The 22,464-nt window shown below is 42.9% G+C and overlaps 3 protein-coding genes across 4 annotated transcripts in view; 1 reads left to right on the top strand and 2 right to left on the bottom strand.

Moving 5' to 3' along the window:
- LOC118407434 (E3 ubiquitin-protein ligase TRIM56-like) overlaps positions 1-622 on the bottom strand; it is a 2,944-nt gene extending 2,322 nt beyond the window's left edge. The window contains exon 1 of the mRNA XM_035807909.1: positions 457-622. Within this exon, the coding sequence (XP_035663802.1) occupies positions 457-601 (145 nt within the window). The 5' untranslated portion in view covers positions 602-622. The remainder of the gene's footprint in view (positions 1-456) is intronic.
- A 4,170-nt stretch (positions 623-4,792) lies between these two features.
- On the top strand, positions 4,793-15,275 carry LOC118407435 (28S ribosomal protein S26, mitochondrial-like). Its single transcript, XM_035807910.1, has 4 exons — positions 4,793-5,090; positions 12,394-12,537; positions 13,917-14,040; positions 14,414-15,275. The coding sequence occupies exons 1-4, from the start codon at positions 4,858-4,860 to the stop codon at positions 14,546-14,548; spliced, it is 636 nt and encodes a 211-aa protein (XP_035663803.1). The 5' UTR covers positions 4,793-4,857; the 3' UTR covers positions 14,549-15,275.
- A 533-nt stretch (positions 15,276-15,808) lies between these two features.
- On the bottom strand, positions 15,809-21,722 carry LOC118407433. 2 transcript variants are annotated; one of them, XM_035807908.1, is made up of 5 exons: positions 21,610-21,722; positions 21,116-21,196; positions 20,077-20,312; positions 18,904-19,094; positions 15,809-18,050 (listed from the first exon to the last, which is right to left on the bottom strand). In XM_035807908.1, exons 3-5 carry the CDS (start codon positions 20,300-20,302, stop codon positions 16,332-16,334), a joined length of 2,136 nt encoding a protein of 711 aa, XP_035663801.1. In that variant the 5' UTR covers positions 20,303-20,312; positions 21,116-21,196; positions 21,610-21,722; the 3' UTR covers positions 15,809-16,331. The 2 variants fall into 2 exon arrangements, with proteins under 2 accessions (XP_035663801.1, XP_035663800.1); XM_035807907.1 differs by lacking the exon at positions 21,116-21,196.
- Positions 21,723-22,464: the final 742 nt, after the last annotated feature.

The raw sequence follows: 22,464 nt of genomic DNA, 5'->3' as shown, positions 1-22,464 counted from the left end.
CCTCTGCTTGGAGAGTATACGTATACCACTATTGTAATCCTAGGGAAATTTGATAAATTTAAGTGTCATTATCTCAAGAATCAAAACTATAAACCATGAAAATTTATCAACAAAAGCTATCTTGTTCTGTAAACTGGCATGAAAGTCATTTCAAAGAATTCTATATGGGTAGTCTGCAAATAACCACCCTTATACCCCACCCCCAACCCCCAAATCAGAGCCCTTGGATTGATCCTATAGGCTCAGAACAGCCATGTAGAGATGATTCCACTATCTTGTGGGGATGCAGAAAATCCCAAGATGGAGAAAGGCCATTCTTTTATAACTGATTCAACACAGAGTCTATCCTACCGTAGCCACCAGAAAATGCCTAGATTTCATTTGAAATTAAGAAAGTTTTTTTAATTATTCAATTTAAAGCCTTGTTTTTATTTTCATTGCCCCTTTAGGCTTTACCTTGCTGTGTAACACACTTCTCCAGACATCCCTTACAGAAGGTGTGAAGACACGGCAGGATTTTGGGGCCCTTGAAGGGTTCCAGGCAGATCGCACACTCCAGAAAGTCGTCAGATATCTTGCTGAGTATGTTGATTTCCGCCATGATGATCACTTCTCAGAGTTTTTCCTGTAACACTCAACAGATTAGCATTCAATTTCTATGGCAGGGGTAAAAAATAACAGTGTCCCAATGGCCAGTGACCACAGAAAATTTGCTTGGAACAACAACTGAACAAAATGTGCACTTTCAGACAAATCTAAAAATTGCCAATGGCCAATGCTAGGCAGGCATCCAAAAGTTTTGTATCTCGAGCTATAATTATATAATACAGTTGGATATCAGGATAAGCCAATGCAAGCCTGAAGCTGCCTTTAAGTTACCTTGCAAAATTGGGTCCCTCAACATTTGGCAGAAAATCCTAGAGTACTTTAATAGTAAATGATTTCCTTAAGAAGTAAATGTCATGCCATAATAGTACTACTAGGAGCCTTTTTATGCCCCCCCCCTAAAAAAGTCTTTGAGAATTCAAGCTCACTTTATGACAGTTGCAATTTTTTGGGGGGACACTTTATTGAATGGTCTACTTTTAATATTGACATTGCTTGAGACTGCAGAATTTCTTTGGTGCATATAAGAAAAAAAAATCTATATTCCGGTTTATGATTCAAACTGCATATGGCACTGTATGCGCAGCAAAATTCTTGAATGTTGGTATGCAATGCATACATTTGTATGTCATTGAAGGCCCTCGGAGACTTAAAAATGCAAAACGTCTGGACATGGTATCTAGCTTGGTCTACAAAAAAGCTGTAAAATGAAGTTAGAGCATTCACTCAAGTGATCTGCCACACAACCGACATCCTTTCAATAGTACAAAAAAAATTATCATTGACAGGAACATCCTGTCAATAGTAGAAAATATTCCTGACAGGAATATCCTGTCAATAGTGCAAGAAATTAAAAATATTATTGACATCTGCATCCTGTCAATAGTGCAAAGAAAATTATCATTATCCTGTGAATAGTACAAAATATTCTTGACAAGAATATCCTGTCAATAGTGAAAGCAAGAAAAATATCATTGACATCTGCATCCTGTCAATAGTGCAAAGAAAATTATTATCATCCTGTCAATGGTACAAAATATTCTTGACAGGAATATCCTGTCAATAGTACAAGAAATTTAAAATATTATTGACATCTGCATCCTGTCAATAGTGCAAAGAAAATTATTATTGTCCTGTCAATGGTACAAAATATTCTTGACAGGAATATCCTGTCAATAGTACAAGAAATTTAAAATATCATTGACATCTGCATCCTGTCAATAGTGCAAATAAAATTATTATTGTCCTGTCAATGGTACAAAATATTCTTGACAGGAATATCCTGTCAATAGTACAAGAAATTTAAAATATCATTGACATCTGCATCCTGTCAATAGTGCAAAGAAAATTATTATTGTCCTGTCAATGGTACAAAATATTCTTGACAGGAATATCCTGTCAATAGTACAAGAAATTTAAAATATTATTGACATCTGCATCCTGTCAATAGTGCAAAGAAAATTATTATTGTCCTGTCAATGGTACAAAATATTCTTGACCGGAATATCCCGCCAATAGTGCAAGAAATTAGAAATATTATTGACATCTGCATCCTGTCAATAGTGCAAAGAAAATTATTATTGTCCTGTCAATGGTACAAAATATTCTTGACAGAAATATCCTGTCAACAGTGCAAGTAAGAAAAATATTATTGACATCTGCATCCTGTCAATAGCACATTATATAGTACATAATAATCTCATCAACTCAAACATATATCCTGTCAATAGAATTGAATAGTGCAGGAAAAATTTGGCAGGACCTCCACGGTACGCCCACCCTTTCTTACGGTCTCACAAATCATCCTATGAAATTGCTATACAGGGAATATCGAAATGGCTTTAATACAGAAATTTGGACACAAAACATCATACTCTCATGTCCCTAATAAACATACCCTCCGGAATAAACATACCCCCCGGACAAATCATCAATATCTAATAAACGTACCCCCCGGAATAAACATACCCCCCGGAAAATTACCAAATTGACATGTATTTAACTGTGACCATGCTACTTCTGTCCAAAGAAAAGGAGATGATAAGCAGGTAGGTCTTTTTATTCATTTATGCCTAAGAACCACATCAGTTAGTTCTATAAATGATGAGCTGAAGAACTATAGATATCTTGTTTGAATCATGAACATTGTTTTCTCAATTTTTAAATAAAAGGTAAGTTAAAATTCGCAGTGAAACCTGCCTTAGGGGTCACCTGAGTATAGGGGCCACGTAACTGGCCATGCGGTTAGTTTTCGTCGGTCCCTTGGATTTTTCCCGTTGACCTAAGCATTAAGAAATAGTCTATAGCGGTCACCTGTCGAATGTGGTCGCGGCCAGACGATTTTCAGTCCGGCCGCTATGCCAACACTGCCGTCACGGTCGCGTGGCCGGCCGCATTACGCTGCGCTAAATAGTAAATTATCCACGAGGGAATCACTTTTCTTTTTTCTGTACTACATCAGCAAAATGTCGGTTCAACTTGGAGTCTTTATGAAGGAAACATAATTTGAAGAAAGGAAACATTATACAAAATTATGTGATTTTATGCGAAGTGTTGTTGAATTCACGTGGCGTTTTTTTCTCATCTCAGACTCTTTGCACTTCTACCCTTCTCTACATCGTCATTTCTGTGCAGACTGGAAGGCTACATGGGCAGATTTTACAAATAGACCGTCCGTTCATGTATCTGATGTTTTAGGTTCTTGAAATGCATGTAAGCTGTCCCAATTTTCGTATTCCGCGGGCCAAAAATGGAAATCTCCGTCTTTGCGTTATTCTCCAACATGGCGTCGCAGCAGCATAAACAAGGTCACTAGGGGTCAGTGGACGACTCCACTTTTACCAAGGTAAAATATCGCAACAAGATTTCTGATGTGTAGCATAAAATACAGTGATTACGGTATAAAAATGATTAAAATCTATTAAATGAAAGTTAGTTATGTGAGAACTAGACTAAGGTTGATTTTTGTCAAAGAAATAAGCCTACGTAGAGAAAGTTTTATTTCGACGTGACCACCTCGGCATAATGGCACATGCATCTACAAAGGAAGTTGTGATTATGAACTTGCTGTTTTTACCGACGAATTCCTGTCGTTTGGGAGAATTTGCGGCGTCAAAACTCATATCACAAGGGAAACGAAGTTATAGTTGTTATTTTTACGTCCAGCATTTATTATGTGAACGAATCACTCTTCCGCCTCGCTGCCGAAAGCGCATGGAACCACAAGACCGGAAATTCCTCGTGCAAGGTGCTGGTTTACGATGTAAACAGAGACTTTAAACTACTACTAAATTAAAACTAAAAGTTATTTATGTAAAAATTGTATTTCAAAACGTCAGTGTGGTGTTTTATTTTCCCCCAAAAACAACATTTACTTCATAGCGTCATAGCGAGATCGACCGAAAGAGTACCGCGTACGCGTACACGCTCATGGAAATCCGCGCCGTTTCGCCCGAAAAATAGGGAATTTTGAGCAAAAATACCTCGGAAATATGGGCAGAAACCCCCAAAACTTCAATTCTTTGAGGGTCCTGGCTAAGCAAAGCCCCAATTTTCAGGAAAAAAAAATAAACGTACCGTCCAAAATAAGAACGTACCGGGTGGATTGTGAGGCTGAAAAAAATAAACGTCCCGGTACGTTTATTAGGGACATGAGAGTACCTCAGGACATATGGACAGTGGTGGTTTTGATTTCACTTCTTGCCAAACGAATCTTGGAAAATAGACTGTTCGAAATATGCTAGGGGTGGTTTTCTATATTTCCACTTTTCAAAGAATTACTAATTTACCTATTGTGTCGTTTTATACGCCAAAAATATAATTGTGTACTCTTTTATATGTCTCTTTTAGCTTTACATGTCGTTTTGAATGCGTCATGTCCAATCTAGCAACTTGTATAAATCTTATCTTACCTTGTCATATTTTGGAATCACTCAAAAGGTCATAGGATTGAGGGCGACAAAACACTTTCTATAGAATGTTTACGAAGTAGAAAAAACACATGTTATAATTTTTCAGTATAGAATTATATGAAAAGATCTCATAGATTCGGTACTGTGATATGATTATTTCTTTTATCATTTTTAAAGTCTCTATCAAAGTTTTTTTTTCGTTTTCCTGCCCTCTTATATGAAAATCAAAATGGCCGCGCCCATGGTTTGAAAAAAAACCGCCGTGACTCCATATCAGGTCGTTTAAAATTGATATTTACCTAAGACATTTTCTGTTGTAGGTATCATTTTACACAGAAACATGTTTCCTCAAGTTCCGGGCGTTTTGTGCCGTCTCGGACAAGTGAAATCACCGGGAATTCCAGCTGCAGCGCCGGTTGTTTTGCAGTTCTTCCGCGGTAGAAAACCCAGACACGTACCGAGGGCTCCGTCCAAGGCTAACTACGTAAGGAAACCCACGCCCATAGATCCGGACGAGCACGTGTTCTTGAAGACGGCTTACAATCATTACAGGACTCAATTCCGGGCTGTCAGGTAAGGGGTGATGTTTGGACCTAAACACACATGTACTGTCAGGAAATATTAAAAATTGTGGGAGGGGACGGATGGGGAGGGGGGCAAAGTTTCTTGTGCAGTTACGGTAGCATAGTACAGTTTTAGGCCTATGGGGATTCCTATAGTTAAGGACTACAAGGTGACTGACATCGACACGGATAAAATTATACCAGGGCGCACTACGAAAACCTCGCCTTCCGCACTGGTGTTCCAGTGCTGATTCAATAGAGTTAAGGTCGCATAACACAGTATTTATGGGCGACCCCCGTGGACATAAATAGGCCGGGCACAAAATAGGTCGTCGCAGTTCTTGAAAAGCCATAGAAATTTTTCTGTGCACGTCAGCGAGTCGGAAACTGTGGTGGATAGTAGAGGAATACGTAAGTTTTGAGGCTGTATGAGTTGGGTTACGATGCTTTTTTGGCTGGGTAGAATTTCGCGCACGAATCCGGTTCCCGCTACTTCCGTGTGTCGGCTGCAGTATGGTGACCTCCGCTGGGGGTCATTTCAAAGTGTTCTTTCTGAGAAAACGAGCCGACAAACTTATGCTCATTTTCACATATGTTGTAGATTCTACCCTGAACTCCAACATATTGAATTCTTGTTAATTACTTTTGCACCCTGATATATCTTTTGAGTCGTCGAACCACCTCACTTTGGGGTCCTTAACTATAGAAATCCCCATAGGCGAAAAACTGTGTTCTGCTACCTTTAACCACAGTGGTAATTCCCTAGGGACGGTAAACGGCATTGAATTTGACTGATATGTTAGGGAATGACGTCGGCTGACTTGAAATGTAACATTTTTTTTACCGCCACACCCGCCGTTACCATGGCAACGGCCGCCAAGACCGCTCCCTATGCTTAAGTATAGGACTTAGTGTGGCCCCAAGCCCGCTCGACCCCCACCCCTCTTTTCCGCCCTAAAAAAGACAACCCCCCAACCCCCACCGCTTAGAACGTTAGATTATGGTCTGGCAAGCTCCTTGTAGAAGAAAAAGTCACCCGGAATATTAAATTTGTTTAGATAATGAGACCAATTGCCGGCCCCCAGATATGCCTTGTACGGGGCCACAGCACATCTGTTTTATATATTAGCAATGGCGGGATACAGCGCGTGGAGCGACGCGTACAAGGCATCTGTGCTACAAAGAATCCGTGCCGAAGTGTCTACAGATGACAAAGGATGTGTTTTGTGGAATGGGAGGACCGATGGAGATGGTTACGGCAGAATAAGTGTGCAGATTGGACCTAAATGTAGGGATGAAAGACTACCGAGGGTTGCATATTTTCTGTACAACGGATTTATTGATGGAAGAGATATAAGTCATCTGTGTCATCAAAAGAAATGTGTAGCAGAAGAACATCTGTCCTTAGAACCGCATGATGTCAACAATGAGCGAAAGACGTGTCTTATAGGTGGACATTGCCAGAAACACGGGGAATACAGAAACTGCGTCTTACGGTGACTTCTCAGCATCGCCCCCCTCCCCACACCTCAGCCCACACACCCCAGCTCGGAACCCCCCCCCCCCCCCAAACCTAAAGGGTTCCACGTTTCCCTAAGCAGGACAGGGATGCGTCTTGCACTAAAGACAGTTTTTCCTGTCATAAGACGATTTATAGTCCGCCTACTTCGCGTAACAATGGTCTCCCCTAGACATAGCGTGTACAGAGTCCGTCTCATATCCAACCCCTTTCCTATCTTTCTGTTCTACCTTCCTTTTGCGCAGAATGTAGCGCCTCATCTTATATTTAAAAGTCCCCTTCCTTTTCTTATGGTATTCCTCTTCTTTGTCGATGCCTTCAAGTGCAGCAGTCCCGGAACTCCCCTGGGGATGCGCCGCACCCAGGAATTCGTTGGCTCGCAGTATGGCGGAACCCGATCCGACGGAGTCCGCTAGTCCGGCTGCATGAACACGACCCTCGTAATTTCGCTTCCACGTTACGGCCTTAGGGACGGCCTTCAAAGCACGATTGTGGAAGGCTTCACTCTTGTTGGTATTCATGAATGTCCGCTGCCTTTTCACTGATTCTTCTGCAAGTCTATAGTCTACCAACTTTTGCAGGGTGCGTCGGTCGTTGTCGGACAGAGCCAAGTTCCCTCCGCCTGGAATGTCTGGGGCAGGGCGGCGACCCTCTCGGGTGTACTCCGGACAACCGAAGTCAGAAGTGCATTCAGAATGTTCCCCGGATACACAACTAACTATTGTCGGGCGCCCGCGTTCCACCTCTCGGAAAAAGTCCTCGTCACTATCAGGATGGTGTGCTCTGGCGGTGTACAGTGCCCTCACGCATCTGTCGACAATATATAGTCCTACCCGCCGACTTGCCTCCTGTTTCGTGACCTTGGTGTTGTTTCCTCCTTCAAACACTTCCAGACACAGGTTGTACGCTTTACTTCGGTGATTTCTGCTCATATGTTGCATACAGTCTTGTTTTTCTGCAGGAGGCAAGCCGGCTTCATGCAGGGCCTCGTTGGTGCCACCGGAAATCTTAGAGTCATTGTCAGTTTCGACAATTCCCGGGATTATACCGTTCTTCAAGGCTGTCTTTGTGTTTTCCTTCGCCATCTTTCTCTCACTGCTACCCATCTTAATGTGTTTCTCAAAAGTCCGGGTACACCCTTCATGAGAGCCGGGTCCGAATGGCAGGCCTTGCTCCTCCAGCTTATCGCAATCCACACAATGCTGGTTTGCTGTACTTAAGGCCAATAGCATCTTCTTCTGCGTCACGCCATCAAACATGGGGCATTCCGCTTGTGTCCCTGGTTGTCCTCTGGACTTTCCCTTTGGTGGATTGTTATACCCAACATCCATCTCAACTGCCACTGAGGCGCTTTCTTGCAGTCCCGCTTCTACACGATGGCGCGTCACCTCCGCCAAGGTTTCACAGCTCTTCTTCATCTGTCTCTTATTCAATTCGGCGTAGGCTTCACCCACCACGTTCATCTTTCTCTGCAGTGTTGTGCGGCACGGGTCGGGAATGCCAAGCGAAGCCATTAAAGGCTTTATGGCACTTATACCGTACCTGTCTTTGGCACCGGGAGTAACGGCCTGGATGTTGCTTTTCACGGGGAGGGGGCCACGGGCGCCCGGGCGACGGGTGTCGGAAGAGCTCTGCGGGTGTGGTATTGTAGCCGCAGGTCTTGCAGGTAAGCGCCTCCATACACCCGAACCCTATCTTCTTTTCTAGTTTTCTGGAAAACTTCCAGTCTCCTTTGCAGATCCTTTTGCCGTTCGCTTTTCGGTGCCCGGCATTGAACAGATTCATCAAATCTTCCATCTTTTGCAAATCGATGATTCTGCTTCCACTTACTTGGTTCTTCTTGTAAGACCTCTTCGGCTCTGTGTAGCACTTCGTCTTGGTAACGCGGAGTCTAGGGATGATGACACGATCTCTGGGCCTGCAGAGCATCTTGTACGTGTCTTCATCTAGCCTCTTTTTTACATCGATGGCGGACGCAGTGTGTGTCGGCTCCGACTGTGACTCCTGCTCCACGCCGCTCGAGCTGCTACATGACGCGACGGTAGAGGCAGAGGGCTCTTCCGTCCCTGTATTCTCTACACTTTCCGCTAGTGAAGCTTTGTTCCAGGGGGTGTTCCCAGCTTGAAACTTGCTGTTGCGAACCATCCGATTTTTCAAAGCTCGGCTACCGGCTGGACGACCCATGGTAAACGAACTTTGTCAGGAAGCGACCGTGGTTGTTGCAGACTAGACAGTGTGTAGGAATAATGCCCAAGTCGGCACTTTTCTTCTCACTTGCAATAAACATTATTGTTTCTTCTAAGCGCGACCGCATTTTAGAGCGGAGGTGCGAACTACCTTACACCCCCCTTCCCCTTTCCAACTGGCGCACATGCAAATGATCTAGTCTGAACGTGTAAAACTCTTTTAATCGTCGACACGGAACAATAATAAGTGGATTAATATTAAAGATAAAGGCACATTTCACCCACCACCGTCAATGATAAGGTCTGCACCTGCATGGGAGACCGACATTACGTAACCCCGCGATATTCCTAAATCACGCTAAAGTGACACTTTGATAAAAGCTATACTCGTAAGGGCACTGAATGGTTACAAGATCTACAGTTTCTGCTACTTTTTCTCTGTCCACAGTCTGGAGAAAGTCCTTAGTACTTGTCTGTCTCCATCTATCTGCTACTCTCTTCTTGGCCCCTAACGTAAGCTCTCAACACACACAAACAATCCCTTGCTAGCCTTCTTCCAACAAAGAAGAACAAAGAAAGCCTTGAAATTAGCTCAACTAAAGCTTCCAATCAATAATGATTTCAATAAAGCGCAGAATAGGTTTGTATCGCAAACATTTTATTCACACAGCTTCAAGACAGTCCTGTACATGGCACGCACAGTACCAAGGACAGTACCCACGTGGCAGACGGCGAGATAACAAAGTACAAAGTTCGCAATATCTCAGCGAAAGTCCATTGGAACAAAACCATATTTGGTACACATGTTCAGCAAGAGTTGTTCTCTTGTATGAATTAAAAGAAATGACAGTTCAAGTTTGCTTAAGGTCGCATAACACAGTATTTATGGGCGACCCCCGTGGACATAAATAGGCCGGGCACAAAATAGGTCGTCGCAGTTCTTGAAAAGCCATAGAAATTTTTCTGTGCACGTCAGCGAGTCGGAAACTGTGGTGGATAGTAGAGGAATACGTAAGTTTTGAGGCTGTATGAGTTGGGTTACGATGCTTTTTTGGCTGGGTAGAATTTCGCGCACGAATCCGGTTCCCGCTACTTCCGTGTGTCGGCTGCAGTATGGTGACCTCCGCTGGGGGTCATTTCAAAGTGTTCTTTCTGGGAAAACGAGCCGACAAACTTATGCTCATTTTCACATATGTTGTAGATTCTACCCTGAACTCCAACATATTGAATTCTTGTTAATTACTTTTGCACCCTGATATATCTTTTGAGTCGTCGAACCACCTCACTTTGGGGTCCTTAACTATAGAAATCCCCATAGGAGAAAAACTGTGTTCTGCTACCTTAATTCCAGTTGTGGCGGCCATGTTGGATTTCCGGGGTCATCCGGGGTCATGGCACCAGAACGAGACTGCAGGTGGTGCCAGCTGGGCATTCTACTTTATAGGCTGTATTGCAGACACAAGTATGCCATCTTCGGGAGTGCATTTCACCCCTCTAAGGTTAACAACTTCACAATGTATGCCTGTTATATATAGAAAATATTGTTTGGGACATTTGAATTTGATTTTGGTGATATTTTTTTATCAATTTTTCACATTTTTTAATGGGTGACCTAAGAACAATTAGTGTCAGTGTATATATCATCCATGAGTGCTTTGTATTGGTAACTGTGATATAGTAGGTTTACTATTGGAATTAAACCCTACAAATACATAAAATATGCGGATAACATCTTTGCGGGTAGAAATTTAGAAGACATTTGGCAGTTGTTCTGATGATTTATTGATCCGTTCTGCAAACTATGCTCCATGGGAATATCATGCCGGTTGTGCTCCTTTACTTTCTTTCCAATTCATGTTTTCATTGTTTTATTCTAGTTTAAACAACATAACCCTACACAACAAAGTCCACATGTTGGGTCCATAAAATTGTGGGATGAAATGTAGCAGATTTTTTCTGTTAGGGATTTTTCAATGCCAACGTCAATTTTATCGTCTGTGGAAGAGGAATTGTTGCCTGAGTGTAGAAATAGTAGACTAGACATAGCATATCACTTTGTCCCTTGTAACATTTTACATATGTGGGGTTAATCCCACTTGAAGAGCTACAGGGGTAAATTGGTGATAGAACTTAGTAATACATAGTTTTATGAACAGATCTTCGCAGCATCTGTGAAAATTCTATCACATTCCACCCACACTGATCTGAAACTGGCATGAAGCCCGGTTTTTAGAGTAATGTGAGGGCCGACTCTAGCCTGAGTGTCATCCTAGTTGGTTACCGAGGCTCTCATTCTCACCCCTCTGGTTTGTGAGGGGTGAGTATGGGAGCCCGGTAAGCTACCTAGGATGACACTCAGGCTACAATCCCTCCTCCGCTGGCACTTATGATCAAAGTTATGTTTTTTTTCCACCTTGGCATTGAAAAATTGCAAAAACAACAGTAAACAATCTGCTACATTGTATCCCACAATGTTATGCAACATGTGGACATTTTTGTTACGGGGCATGTTGTTTAAACTAAAATAAAATGAAACAAAAAAAAAACACTGTCAAATAAATTGGGAAACAAGTAGAGGAGCACACCAGGTACATACACCGCCTTCCCCATTGAGTGCCGCAGGATTTTCCCATAGAGTGTAGTTTGCAGAACAGTTCTTGGCATCGAGAAATCATCAGAATAACAGCCAAATGTCTTCTAATTTTCTACCCAAAGGTCTGTCAGTCCGATATTTCCATGTTTTTGTATGGTTTAATCACAGTTACCAATACACAGCGCACATGGAGGATATTAATACTGACATTAGTTGTTCTCAGGTCACCCGTCAAAAAATGTGAAAAATTAATAAAAAATATCACCAAAATCAAGTTCAAATGTCTAAAACAATATTTTCTATAGATAACAGGCATATAGTGTGCAGTTGTTAACCTTAGAGGGGTGAAATGCACTCCCGAAGATGGCATACTTATGTCTGCAATACAGCCTATATAGTAGAATGCCCAGCTGGTACCACCTGCAGTCTCGTTCTGGTGCCATGACCCCGGATGACCCCAGAAATCCAACATGGCCGCCACAACTGGAATTAACTCTATTGTCTAAACTGTCTCAGCACTGGTTTTCCTGTGCTGATCGGCCTTGTTCCAGTGCTGAAGCTCCCTCAGTGCTGGTTTTCCAGTGCTGAATATCTTTTAGCACTCGTTTTCTAGTGCTGAACTGCCGTCAGCACTCTTGTTACCAGTGCTGAAATCCGGGGACAGCGGGGCCGGGCCAGGTCAAATGTCATTCAGCACTGGTTCTCCAGTGCCAAAATCGCCGTCAGCACTGGAACCGAGTGCTGAATTACAAAAACCTCACCTTCAGCACTGGATTTGCCAGTGCTTGTGGATACTTCAGCACGATCGGACATACGATCTGAAAGTCCACTCATTACATTACCATATAGCAAGGTTCATGTCCCGCCATCTTTCACATTAGTGTTTACAGACACTTCCAGATTTCTGCCGCACTACTTTTTAACCCCTACGTCAATACTCCGGGGGTCATGGATAAATACTGTATCCTGCAGCTGCTACCTTACAGTTACACTAGAACTCTCCATACCTTTCCAGGAGTTTGTTCCAGGAAGAATACCTCGCCAGGAAGCGTCAGGAGGAGGGAGCAGACACAGCTAAGAGAGAGAAGGAGGAGGATGAGGAACACTTCAAACTGATGGAGTTCAACAGGAGAGAGAACGAACGGATGCACCAGGAAAGGTAAGTGTTCCAGTAGTAGGAATCCACTACATGTTCTGCTGCTGCAGTGGTCTGGACACCCTGCATCTGCAATCAGTCTTTCTTCAACTCTATCCACTTCATCATGTTCATCACGAGCTTCCTTATTAGCTCCCATAGTTTTCTTCCTGACAGCAACGGTCCTAGTCCTCTGTCTTTGAGGTCGGCCTTTAGAACGTTCTTGCAGTGTCTTCCTTTTCTGGATTTCTTATATCCTATCAAGGCAAATCCTAAAGCCTGTTGTGCAGGTGTGTAGACACTGTAGTGTCCAGACATGAAAAAACTAGCATGTTCCACTTTTTGTTGACAGTGAGGCTTGTACGTTTGTTGCACAGCTTATACAGTGCTTCGAGCTGTTTGTCCATCTAATCTAAGTCCAGTGATTGTTTTTTGGTGTTTTCGGTGGCAGGCATTTAGCATATGTAACACTGTCTATGGTGCTGCCTAGCTGTTACAGCTGTAAAGCATAATTGATGCACAGTACATTATCGATTTTTTCTAGTGGAATTTGCTATACAGTCAAACCTGTATTAGCGGCCACCTTTGCATACCGGCCACCTGGCTATAGTGGCCACTTTTTGTCGGTCCCTTGGATTCGTAATGATTAAGAAATAGGCTTAGCGGCCACCTGTCCAACGCGGCCACGGCCACACAATTTCCGATCCCGTTGATACAGAAACACTGCCTATTGCGACCACACTGCAGCATTATGTCACCCTGCATCGAGTTTGAAATTGTAGTTTGCGAGGATTTGGAGTTCCTGACACTGACAGGGTCATTTTGGCGGTAGCAGACGGTATGCATGCCTTAAGCATTAAAGTGCAAGTCTTTGTCGGTGAGACATCGATCGAGACAATGTTTCTTGGTGAGAAAGATTAGTGGGAACTAAATCATGTGTAGCTTGCTCATGGTCAATTGATCAACATTTTCTCTATAGTGGCCACCTGTCTATAGGGGCCATATTTCTCCAGTCCCTTGAGTGGTCGCTTTAGACAGGTTTGACTGTATTTAAGTTTATGTCTGGAGGCAATTGCAAGTACATGGTAGAAACATAGTGGACAATAGACAATGTAACATATAACAATAGACAATGAGCATTTTCATAAAAAGAAACTACTCAAATACTGGTGTCTGAGGAAAGCCACGCCTCCAGCATGTAAAAGAACCCTGCACAGTAAAAAAGAGTAGATATAGGGGTCCTTCTGTCTGAAAATGCAACCTATACTCTTCAGTAGAATCCATGTATGTTATGACATGATACATTTTACTGGTTATACAACACAAACATTGAAACAAATACCCCAAGGTGTTAATACGTGTGTAATGACTGTTTGTTTCTTTGTTTGTTTGTTTGTTGACAGGTTGGTTCGAGAACAAAGACAAGCCCTGGAGAGAGAACAGGCAGATCTGGAGATGTCAATACAGAATGAACAGAGGGAACAAGAGATGGTGGAACGGATGGATGAACTAGTCAGACAGGAAAAGGTAGGTCTTTACTTTTAGAACTTGCTAGACCTAGCCCCAAAAAGTGTATGTCGGGCTACCAAACTGACCCAAGCAAAAACCTGCTGACCGTAGCATTTTTTGTCAGCCACTGCTAAGAGACGTAATAATTTAGATGCAACAACTGAGTGATGACATTTCGAAAATGATTTCCTGTGTTCTATACTATTAACAATAACAGATTATGACTTCAGATAGTTGGTGTTTATTTCATAAGAATGTGTAGTAAACTGTACTAAACATAGTACTTCTTTATTCTAGTGTTTCTTTTGTTTTGGAACAAAGCTCAAACTTTACAACTAAAGAAATAATCTATTGATAATAACTTTTTCTCTCTCTCTGCCTTATGTTATAGGAAGCCAGTAAGCACTTCATAACATTAGACAATGTGGAGGAAGCCATTGAAAGTGCGCTCGCCGATCCTAAGAACTACAACTTTGCGGTGGACAGAGAGGGCAAAATAGTTCAGAAGACACCCTTCGCTGGATGACAACCCTCATTTCTGGATGTCTATTTTCTCATTTGTGTGTACAGAGTTGTTCAAAGGACATTTCAAGGACTTTTCAAGGACTTACAAAGCAGACTGGATTGTGAAATTAGCAACACAAATCGTGAGGGGATGCGTGAATACATGTACTAGTATGTAGTCTGTGTTTAATACTTGATCTCTTGCTGTGGGGGATGATTTGCCCTTCTACCCAATGGAACCTTTACCTTTCCTAGACTCACCAATAGTAAGACAGGATTCGTGATCACTGAAAATCTGTCCAATAGGAGCGCAGAATTTTTCATCACTTTAAGAATCTGTCCAATAGGAGCGCAGGATTTTTAATCACTTTATAAATCTGCCCAATCGGAGCTCAGAACTCTGTCACCATGGTACTTGGTCATCCCAGCCTCCCAAACCATGGTAACAGACAGTTGTCAAACTGGCCATGTTTGGCCCATGTTATCACATACTTTGAATAAAAATCCTTGATGGCTTTATTTTGTAAGAGTCGATGACTTTTCTGTTACCCAATAATGTCTTTTATACTTTGGACAAGGATTGTCATTTCAGCAAAGATACATGTATCATTTTGACAAAATGTTGCACTTAATGACTTATGGGGTTCCCTAAGAAGCCTTCTCAAATGACCAATGGTAAATATACATGTACTATCATGTATGCATGTGAATTTGAATATCACAATTAAACATTGAGTGAGTCACCAAACAGTAGATAAATGTCATGATAGTTTATTTTCCATGATCACATTATCAGTCATTGAGCTGTATAGTCTCTAACGGACACCCTAGACTAAGAGGAAGATAGTAGAAATATGACATATGCACTAGATATTACTCCAGAGGAGTGGGTCATAGGATACAAATTCGTCTCCTCTGAAGTATTACTGTAAATGCAGTAACTTTGCGAAGGTTTTATGTTTGTGCTTTTACGCAATGACTTCCCCGCAAATAATTAATACCATTTCTACAGTATTTGACCTGGTTCTCCTATATTTCCAGCAACCTCTGAAGTCTGGTGGAGGCTCTGAGTTGAAAGTTAGTGTAACAATGTTCTTATTCAATCTCATTATACATTTCCTATCCACATTCCTAGTGAGTCTACCCTAGATAGAAAACAATACATTTACCTTGATTAAAATAATTTCTTCCTAAATACGTGGAAAACAATTAAGGAAACCTATGGAACAATACTTTCTTTATGTTGAATGAAACCTCCAACGGCGAACAACTTTGTTCTCTTCCACAAAAACAGTGACAAATACACTAAACAAATAGCTTAGTATTAGTAATCGGCATTCCCCTATACAGAGCCTTTCCCAAAGCCTATAAATTATACCTTGTGGAGGCTCTGCTTATCAGGTTGAAGTTTCCACTTTTTGTGGGCTTTGCTTTTGACCGGCTGTCAGCCAATCAGAGAATTGTCTACATGTTTTCTTTAGGTAATGCTGATTTCCTGATTAGCTGACACAGTTGGTTATAGGCCATGCCCACAGAAGCAGAAAACTGAAGGATACATACACAGAAAAGTTATAGTTTTGATATCAAGTAGTATACAAGTAATCAAAATTTAAAAAAAAAAACGTAACGTTTAACATTGCCTAAAAGAAACACATGGACATTTTAGGCATGGACAAAATGACAATTACATACTGGCGCATGGTATGCTAGCACTTGAGGCGTCGCCAAAAATTTAGTGTATAGATAGTACTAATGTGTAGTGACTGAATTGATGAAAAGTAGACTGCAAGAAATAACTGTAGACGTTATGGAGGAAACCATAATACAGATACAGCATTGACTCTCCCGTTAAAGACTTCGTTCACTCTTCCCTCAGCACAGGTCAAGGTCAAGTATATCCTCGAGTTAGCCTTGACCGTGTACGCCCCGCTCAGCACTAACCCCTCCTTCTCCGAGTCCGTCTTCCCCTGCACTTGCTGGGCAAAAGGGATAGGGGTCGCTCCTGGACGGTTCTCGTAGTACACCGTGACTTTCGCGTAGGCGCAGGAGTGCATGAGCACGCCGTGATAGTCCACTAGGATGCGGCCGCTGCGTTTGAACTTGAGTTTCCCATTGCGTAGCTGACGAAGCGTGCGTGTGTCCGTGTTGTTTACCTCCTGAAACCGAAGCTGAGTCTCTTCCCCTACACCAAAAAGGTCCTCACCATTCACAAGCATTCCTGCATACAACGCCGATTGTCGAAACGGCACCCACAGCAAACTTACGGTACCTACACCTTCGTTGTTACCGTAAAAGTACATCTTACAACTCCTAGCGGTTTCCACGTCGAAGAACAGTTTGTCGTTGTATTCAACAGGCACGCTACCAGCGGTGAGAATCGAGTTATACTGCAGCGGTACCCCTCTTTGGTAGTTCTCAAACAAGTCTATAACTTGCCCGTCCCGTTTTAAGAGTTTCGGTATGACGACTAAACCGTTGCTTCGGCAAGCTTGTCCGCTTAAAAAGTACGCCTGCATGAAGGAAAACCTTAGGTTCCCTCCCTCCCTGATGTTAAAGTACGTGTACGAGTCCAAACGAAGGATGTAATGGTCGGATGTCTCCTTCATGTTGAAGGTTGCCCGCCAGCCGGTTTCGTAGGTAGTCTGTCGGGTTTCTGCACGAAGGAATACCGCGGCACTTTCGTGTGAGAGCCACAGTAGACTCATAGGTCCCGCCAAGTTGTCCGCCGCGATTTCTTCAAACGTCGTCGAGTAGCGAGCGTCGTTCGAGTTCTTGAAACAGTAGTACGTACCACTTTTGACATCTAAAGACAGCTCGTCTTGCGGGTCTACCTCGACCGTGGTAGAAATCGTCGAACCTTGGAAGTATTTTCCGCTTAGCTCAGTCAACCGTGCCGCAGCCAACCCGCCCAGTTCTGAAGTCCTGACGCCGAACTGCAAGAAGTCGTTACAAGAATGGCGAGCCGCGAAGTTAAACGTCACGGTTACGAATCCGTGCTTGCGAAATTTGACCATCCCCTTTCTTGGCATGTTCTGGAAGTAGGAATTGTTTTGAGAGTGGAATGAGTTGAGGTCTACTTTGATGCCGTTGGCGAGGTTTTCAGCTCTGGTGACTAAGCTGGGATCGTTTATTTTACCCATCCAGAGAGAGGATAACGTGGCACCTACGGAGGGGGTACAGACTGAATCGTTCACGACGCCGCACGGGAGGTACAAGAAGCTGATCCCTTCCGTACAGACGCTGCAACTCTCGCACTTCTTCGTCTTCAAGTCGAAGTAGCTGTCCTTGGGGCATCTTCCGACGCTCTCGACGCAGACGAAGGTGCCCTGGGTGTTGACGCACAGCTGGTCGGCCTTGCAGGTGTCCGTGCCCTCTCGACACTCGTCGATGTCGATGCAGGTGGCGTCCGAGAATTTGGTGCAGTCGGACCGCGCCCTGTAGCCGCCCTGGCAGACGGTGCAGTCCCGGCACTGCGTCTTCCCCTCCCGCTCACACCACTGGGTCGGGCTGCACGACAGGCAAGTCTGAAGGGACAAACAATTAAGCAATTAAAATGTTATTTTACGGAACAATTAAAACAATATCAAATATTAACTAAAACAATGACAATGATTTTTTGCACGTGTGACGTTAGCCTGATTAAATCTCGCTTATAGCAGCCCGCCAAACATCCGGGGAGGGGCCAATTACAGCCCTGGACAGCGGAGTTTGTGTTACACAGACTAGTGTGACGTCAGCAATGTGTCAAAGGTTTTTGGAAGTCGATATGCCCAAAGTCCCAGTTGCTTTGTTTCAGCTCCAAATTAAGTATGCTTTAGGGGTCTTGGATGGTAGCATAAGTCTTCCCTCTAAGGCAGCCATGGATCATGAAATTGACCAAGACTTTAGATCACGTCTAGAGGCAGGCCTAGCTCCACGCAAGGCCCATTCTATATACCCTCTGTATATGTCCTATGTCACAGATTTAGCTCGGATAACCCGCCAGCCTTATCCTCAGGGCCAAACCTCATTGTTTATTGATGCCTTCGCACGTCGGCTCTCTGATCCTCAGCACTGTAGAAATGCCGAATATAAGTTAACAGGGCCGGAGACATGGGAGAGGGTTCCCCACCAAAGTGAGAAACAACAGCAGTAGACTTAAGAAGTAAAGCACACTTTTGCCTTCTTGTGAGAGCTACTTATGGTTGTATAATGTTGTACTAGTAGGTTTGTACCTTCTCCTATTTTTCGAAGGCGATAATATTATGCCAAAACGTGACAGAATGCTGCTTTTCAGAAGTAGTAAAACAGCCACTTATGACCATATATGGCTTTTTTGGCCCGACATAACCATATATGGCATATAGCGGCTATTCTACGAACTCCCTAGCCCCCCACCTCGCTGTCGAGTGCTGCCAGCTGTTGGTCTGCAGTGGACGCCTGTAGAAGGTTGACCAGCTGCTGTTGCTGTTGTTCCAGCAGCCCTTGTTGGTAGATGACCTCCTCTTGGCGGGAAACCAGCGCCCTCAGGCGTTCCTCCTGCTTGTCCATGGTCAGTCGGACGGGCGCCCTGTTCGGAAGGACGTTACCTGTACGATAGAGAAAGACATGATGCTGAATACTGATACAATTAGCCTTTCAACCAATGAGAGAATGACATTTTTTGCCAATTATCGATTTGACCAATGGGAAAGTGGCAGCATGTCAGTCGACGGGCGCCCTGTTCGGAAATACCTATACGACAGAGAGAGACATGACCCCGCCAATACAGTTAGCAATTAAGCAATTATTGCTTCAACCAATGAGAGAGTAGTTGCATGTCAGTAGGACGGGCACCCTGTTCGGAAGTACGTTACATCTATGATAGAGAGAAGCATTATCCTTCCTGTAAACAGTTATCCTTTCAACCAATGAGAGAACGGTAATTTTTGGTTCAACCAATGAGAGAGTGGCTGCATTTCAGTCGGACGGGTGAGCTGTTCGGAAAGACGCCACCTTTACGACAGAGAGAGAGACATGATCCTAACTGCCAATACAATTAGCCTTTCAACCAATGATAGAATAGCAATTATTGCTTCAACCAATGAGAGAGTACTGGCTGCATGTCAGTCGGACGAGCGCCCTGTTCGGTGTAGGACGTTACCTATACAATTAGAGGGAGACAAGATGAAGGACATGTATGGATAGACCAACCCTCCCTGTCAATCACATTTAGCGATCCAACCAATGTGACAATGGCAATTATGGGTTCGACCAATGACAAGGTGGTCCTGAAATATTTGCATTTTCACGTCTATCAGTTTGCATTCAGTCCTGGGTGGAAACAATGGAATTGAAACAAGTTCACCATCAATTATGTAAATTAAGTTGCTATTTACATAATAACATGCATATTTTTAAACATCTTGCATCATTGTGTACATCTTTGCCTAAGCTACCTGCAAGCCCCAAATAGTGGAAATCCGTCGTTACTTTCTTCAGTTATCCTCCTTGGAATGTTTTGACAAAAACGCCCCTGCAGTTCCAAAATAACGAAGTACACATGCAAATTTAAATGGAGATAATAAATACCCTTATCGTCAGTGTAACGGCAGCTCAGCACACACGAGCTCCCCGCAGTGCACTCTGGGAAGACTGCGGGACGAGGGAAGATTGGCCCAATGGCGGACCCAAGGTCATCAAACCCAAGGTCATCGGGGAATTCATCGAACACTGATATGTCCTGGGCACGGACACACAGGAGGGTGGACACGGCAAGGACAGACAGGAGCTGGACTGTCCAGTTCAGATGACCCATGGTGGAATATCTGGAGTAAAACAATAAAGAAACATGAAAAATAAAACAAAATGGCTTCTGAAATTTAAACGACACGAAGAAATAATTTGCTCAAGAAAAATTTAAATTATTTGTTGAAGATTCTTTCCAATCAAAAGGCCAAGACGAGCGGAAATGGACTAAACGCTTTCAAGATTTACATTTTTACTTATCAATTGAAAGGCTCTAGATGAAACAATTAAACTGCTACCTGGCTGAAACCACTGTACTCTACTTTAGATACTGTATTAGTATGCTATCATTCAAATACGACTGTCAGAGTCAGACAGTAAACAAAGTCTGCAAAGACGCTGCAAATCTTTGAGTCAAAGAAAGCAATTTTGAGGCCCTCCACTTCTAAGTCCTATAACTCTTGAACGACGTGTCGTGTGGCCACCAAATTTTCAGAAAATGATTTGGACATAATATCTTACAAGTATAAAACGTTTGACTTCACGTTGACGTAATATGACGTAATTATGACGTCATTAATTTGATTGTATTGGCCGGACCCATGAAAAAAGGGTATTCTCAGAAAACTTCACGTTTTGCTCCAAAAATGTAACAGCAAGTGCATATAACAGAATAATAATGTTTGTTACGACTTATGTTGCCAATAGCAACATCAATGACTAGCTTCCTGGTTTGGTCTAGAGCCTAGTAGAGGTTACTGTTATCAACTTTGGAAACAGGAATGTTAATCCTACTGAACATAATTAGCCGCTAGCTTCCCTAAACATAAAAGGCATGATCTGCATTTAACAACAACAACAAAAAAAAAAAAGTCCTACAGACCGAAGGGTTAACGTTGTAACCCTCGTAGTGCAAAACACGAGCGTCACGTACTGTACTGTAGGTAGTATTGTAGACTTTATACTGTAAATGGGAAATGTGATGGTATTATGTTCGCAATGGACTTAAAAATGTCACTAAGAACTTTTTGAAACCACAGGAAACATTTATTCTTTGGCAGACTAGACGCATAAACGACAGTTTCAACAAACACTACAGTTTCGGATTCACAATAAAGCAAAGATTTGTTCTTTTACAGTAACATCAAGTGGAATGCAGCAAGGAAGTGACCCCCCCCCCCCCACACACACACACACATACACACTATGTAGTTACTGGCACGTGTAAATGTCTATTTAACGTCCTTTATACTTTACAGAATGAGATTGCTATCTAGCTACCCACCTCGTATGTTGTCCGTAAGACATATCTACGAACGTTGCATTGTCGCAGGGAAAACATACGACTAGTAGTACAGGAATTAATATGGTGCCCACCTTTTGATCCACAACAACAGTATTCTGATTGCGAACTCCCGCCACTTTGTAGCTAAACAAACCGTGATTGTGTTGAAGATTCAGTCAGGACGAAGCGTCCAATCCATAGTTTATAACGCTAGACAAGTAGACATCCAGCTTAGTAGAGAAGAGTCTTCCACTAGTTCCAGTCAAAACAACATGAACCACCAATGCACGCTGTCTTTGTAGTCGTGTCTCAAGTGTGAAAAGAATCAGACTGTTGCCAAAATGGAGGCAACAAGTAACAGCTGGTAACGACGTAGTAATGAGGGGTACACCCTATTATTATCCTTGGGTCACACGGGACAAAAGGCTTCGGACATACGGACACCGCCACAGCACACAAGCTACAAACCAGTACCCTGCCAACTTTGCACCCAGGACTCTGGAGGACAACGGTCTTTATCATAATTATGTCAAACACCTCAAAATTATGTCAGTTCAAAAGGAAGGGAATTGTTTATAGTCTGTGTATACGCCTTTTTCAGTTTGAAAATCCGGCATGGTTTGAATACGAGATCGTTATCTGTACAAATCCCACAGAACACTGAAACATTTTGTATAGCCGGAAACAGTATGCAAGCAAACCACGGGACCGTTCAGTAACTAAAGTTGTGGATCGTCTACTACTTTGCGTTTCGAGGTCCTCTCAAAACTTAATGTTGTTCCTTTGTCCAATTTAAAGACTAGGGGCGAATTTGGTAATTTGAAAACATGTTTTCTTAATTCTCTTCAACTCTTGCATCAACAACAAAATCCACAAGGAGGCGTTTATGACCGGTCTTTGATTTTCAGTCCCGGCTACTACTATTGTAAGTGCATTTATGTTCGCGA

This window comes from Branchiostoma floridae, unplaced genomic scaffold (assembly GCF_000003815.2).
Source record: "Branchiostoma floridae strain S238N-H82 unplaced genomic scaffold, Bfl_VNyyK Sc7u5tJ_1342, whole genome shotgun sequence".
Classification (NCBI taxonomy): Eukaryota; Metazoa; Chordata; class Leptocardii; order Amphioxiformes; family Branchiostomatidae; genus Branchiostoma; species Branchiostoma floridae.
The sequence above is the reverse complement of the archived record's forward strand: the minus strand, read 5'-3'. Positions and strand labels throughout refer to the sequence as shown.

What these genes read in the sequence shown, in the direction of transcription:
- LOC118407435 (XM_035807910.1), top strand. Translation starts at nt 4,858, where the DNA reads ATGTTTCCTCAAGTTCCGGGCGTTTTGTGCCGTCTCGGACAAGTGAAA. An exon ending in ACTCAATTCCGGGCTGTCAG is followed by an intron (nt 5,091 to 12,393) that starts GTAAGGGGTGAT and finishes ATACCTTTCCAG; the next exon opens with GAGTTTGTTCCAGGAAGAAT. An exon ending in AACTAGTCAGACAGGAAAAG is followed by an intron (nt 14,041 to 14,413) that starts GTAGGTCTTTAC and finishes CTTATGTTATAG; the next exon opens with GAAGCCAGTAAGCACTTCAT.
- LOC118407433 (XM_035807908.1), bottom strand. Translation starts at nt 20,302, where the DNA reads ATGGGTCATCTGAACTGGACAGTCCAGCTCCTGTCTGTCCTTGCCGTG. An exon ending in CCGTTACACTGACGATAAGG is followed by an intron (nt 19,095 to 20,076) that starts GTATTTATTATC and finishes TCTATCGTACAG; the next exon opens with GTAACGTCCTTCCGAACAGG. An exon ending in TGGCAGCACTCGACAGCGAG is followed by an intron (nt 18,051 to 18,903) that starts GTGGGGGGCTAG and finishes TTGTCCCTTCAG; the next exon opens with ACTTGCCTGTCGTGCAGCCC.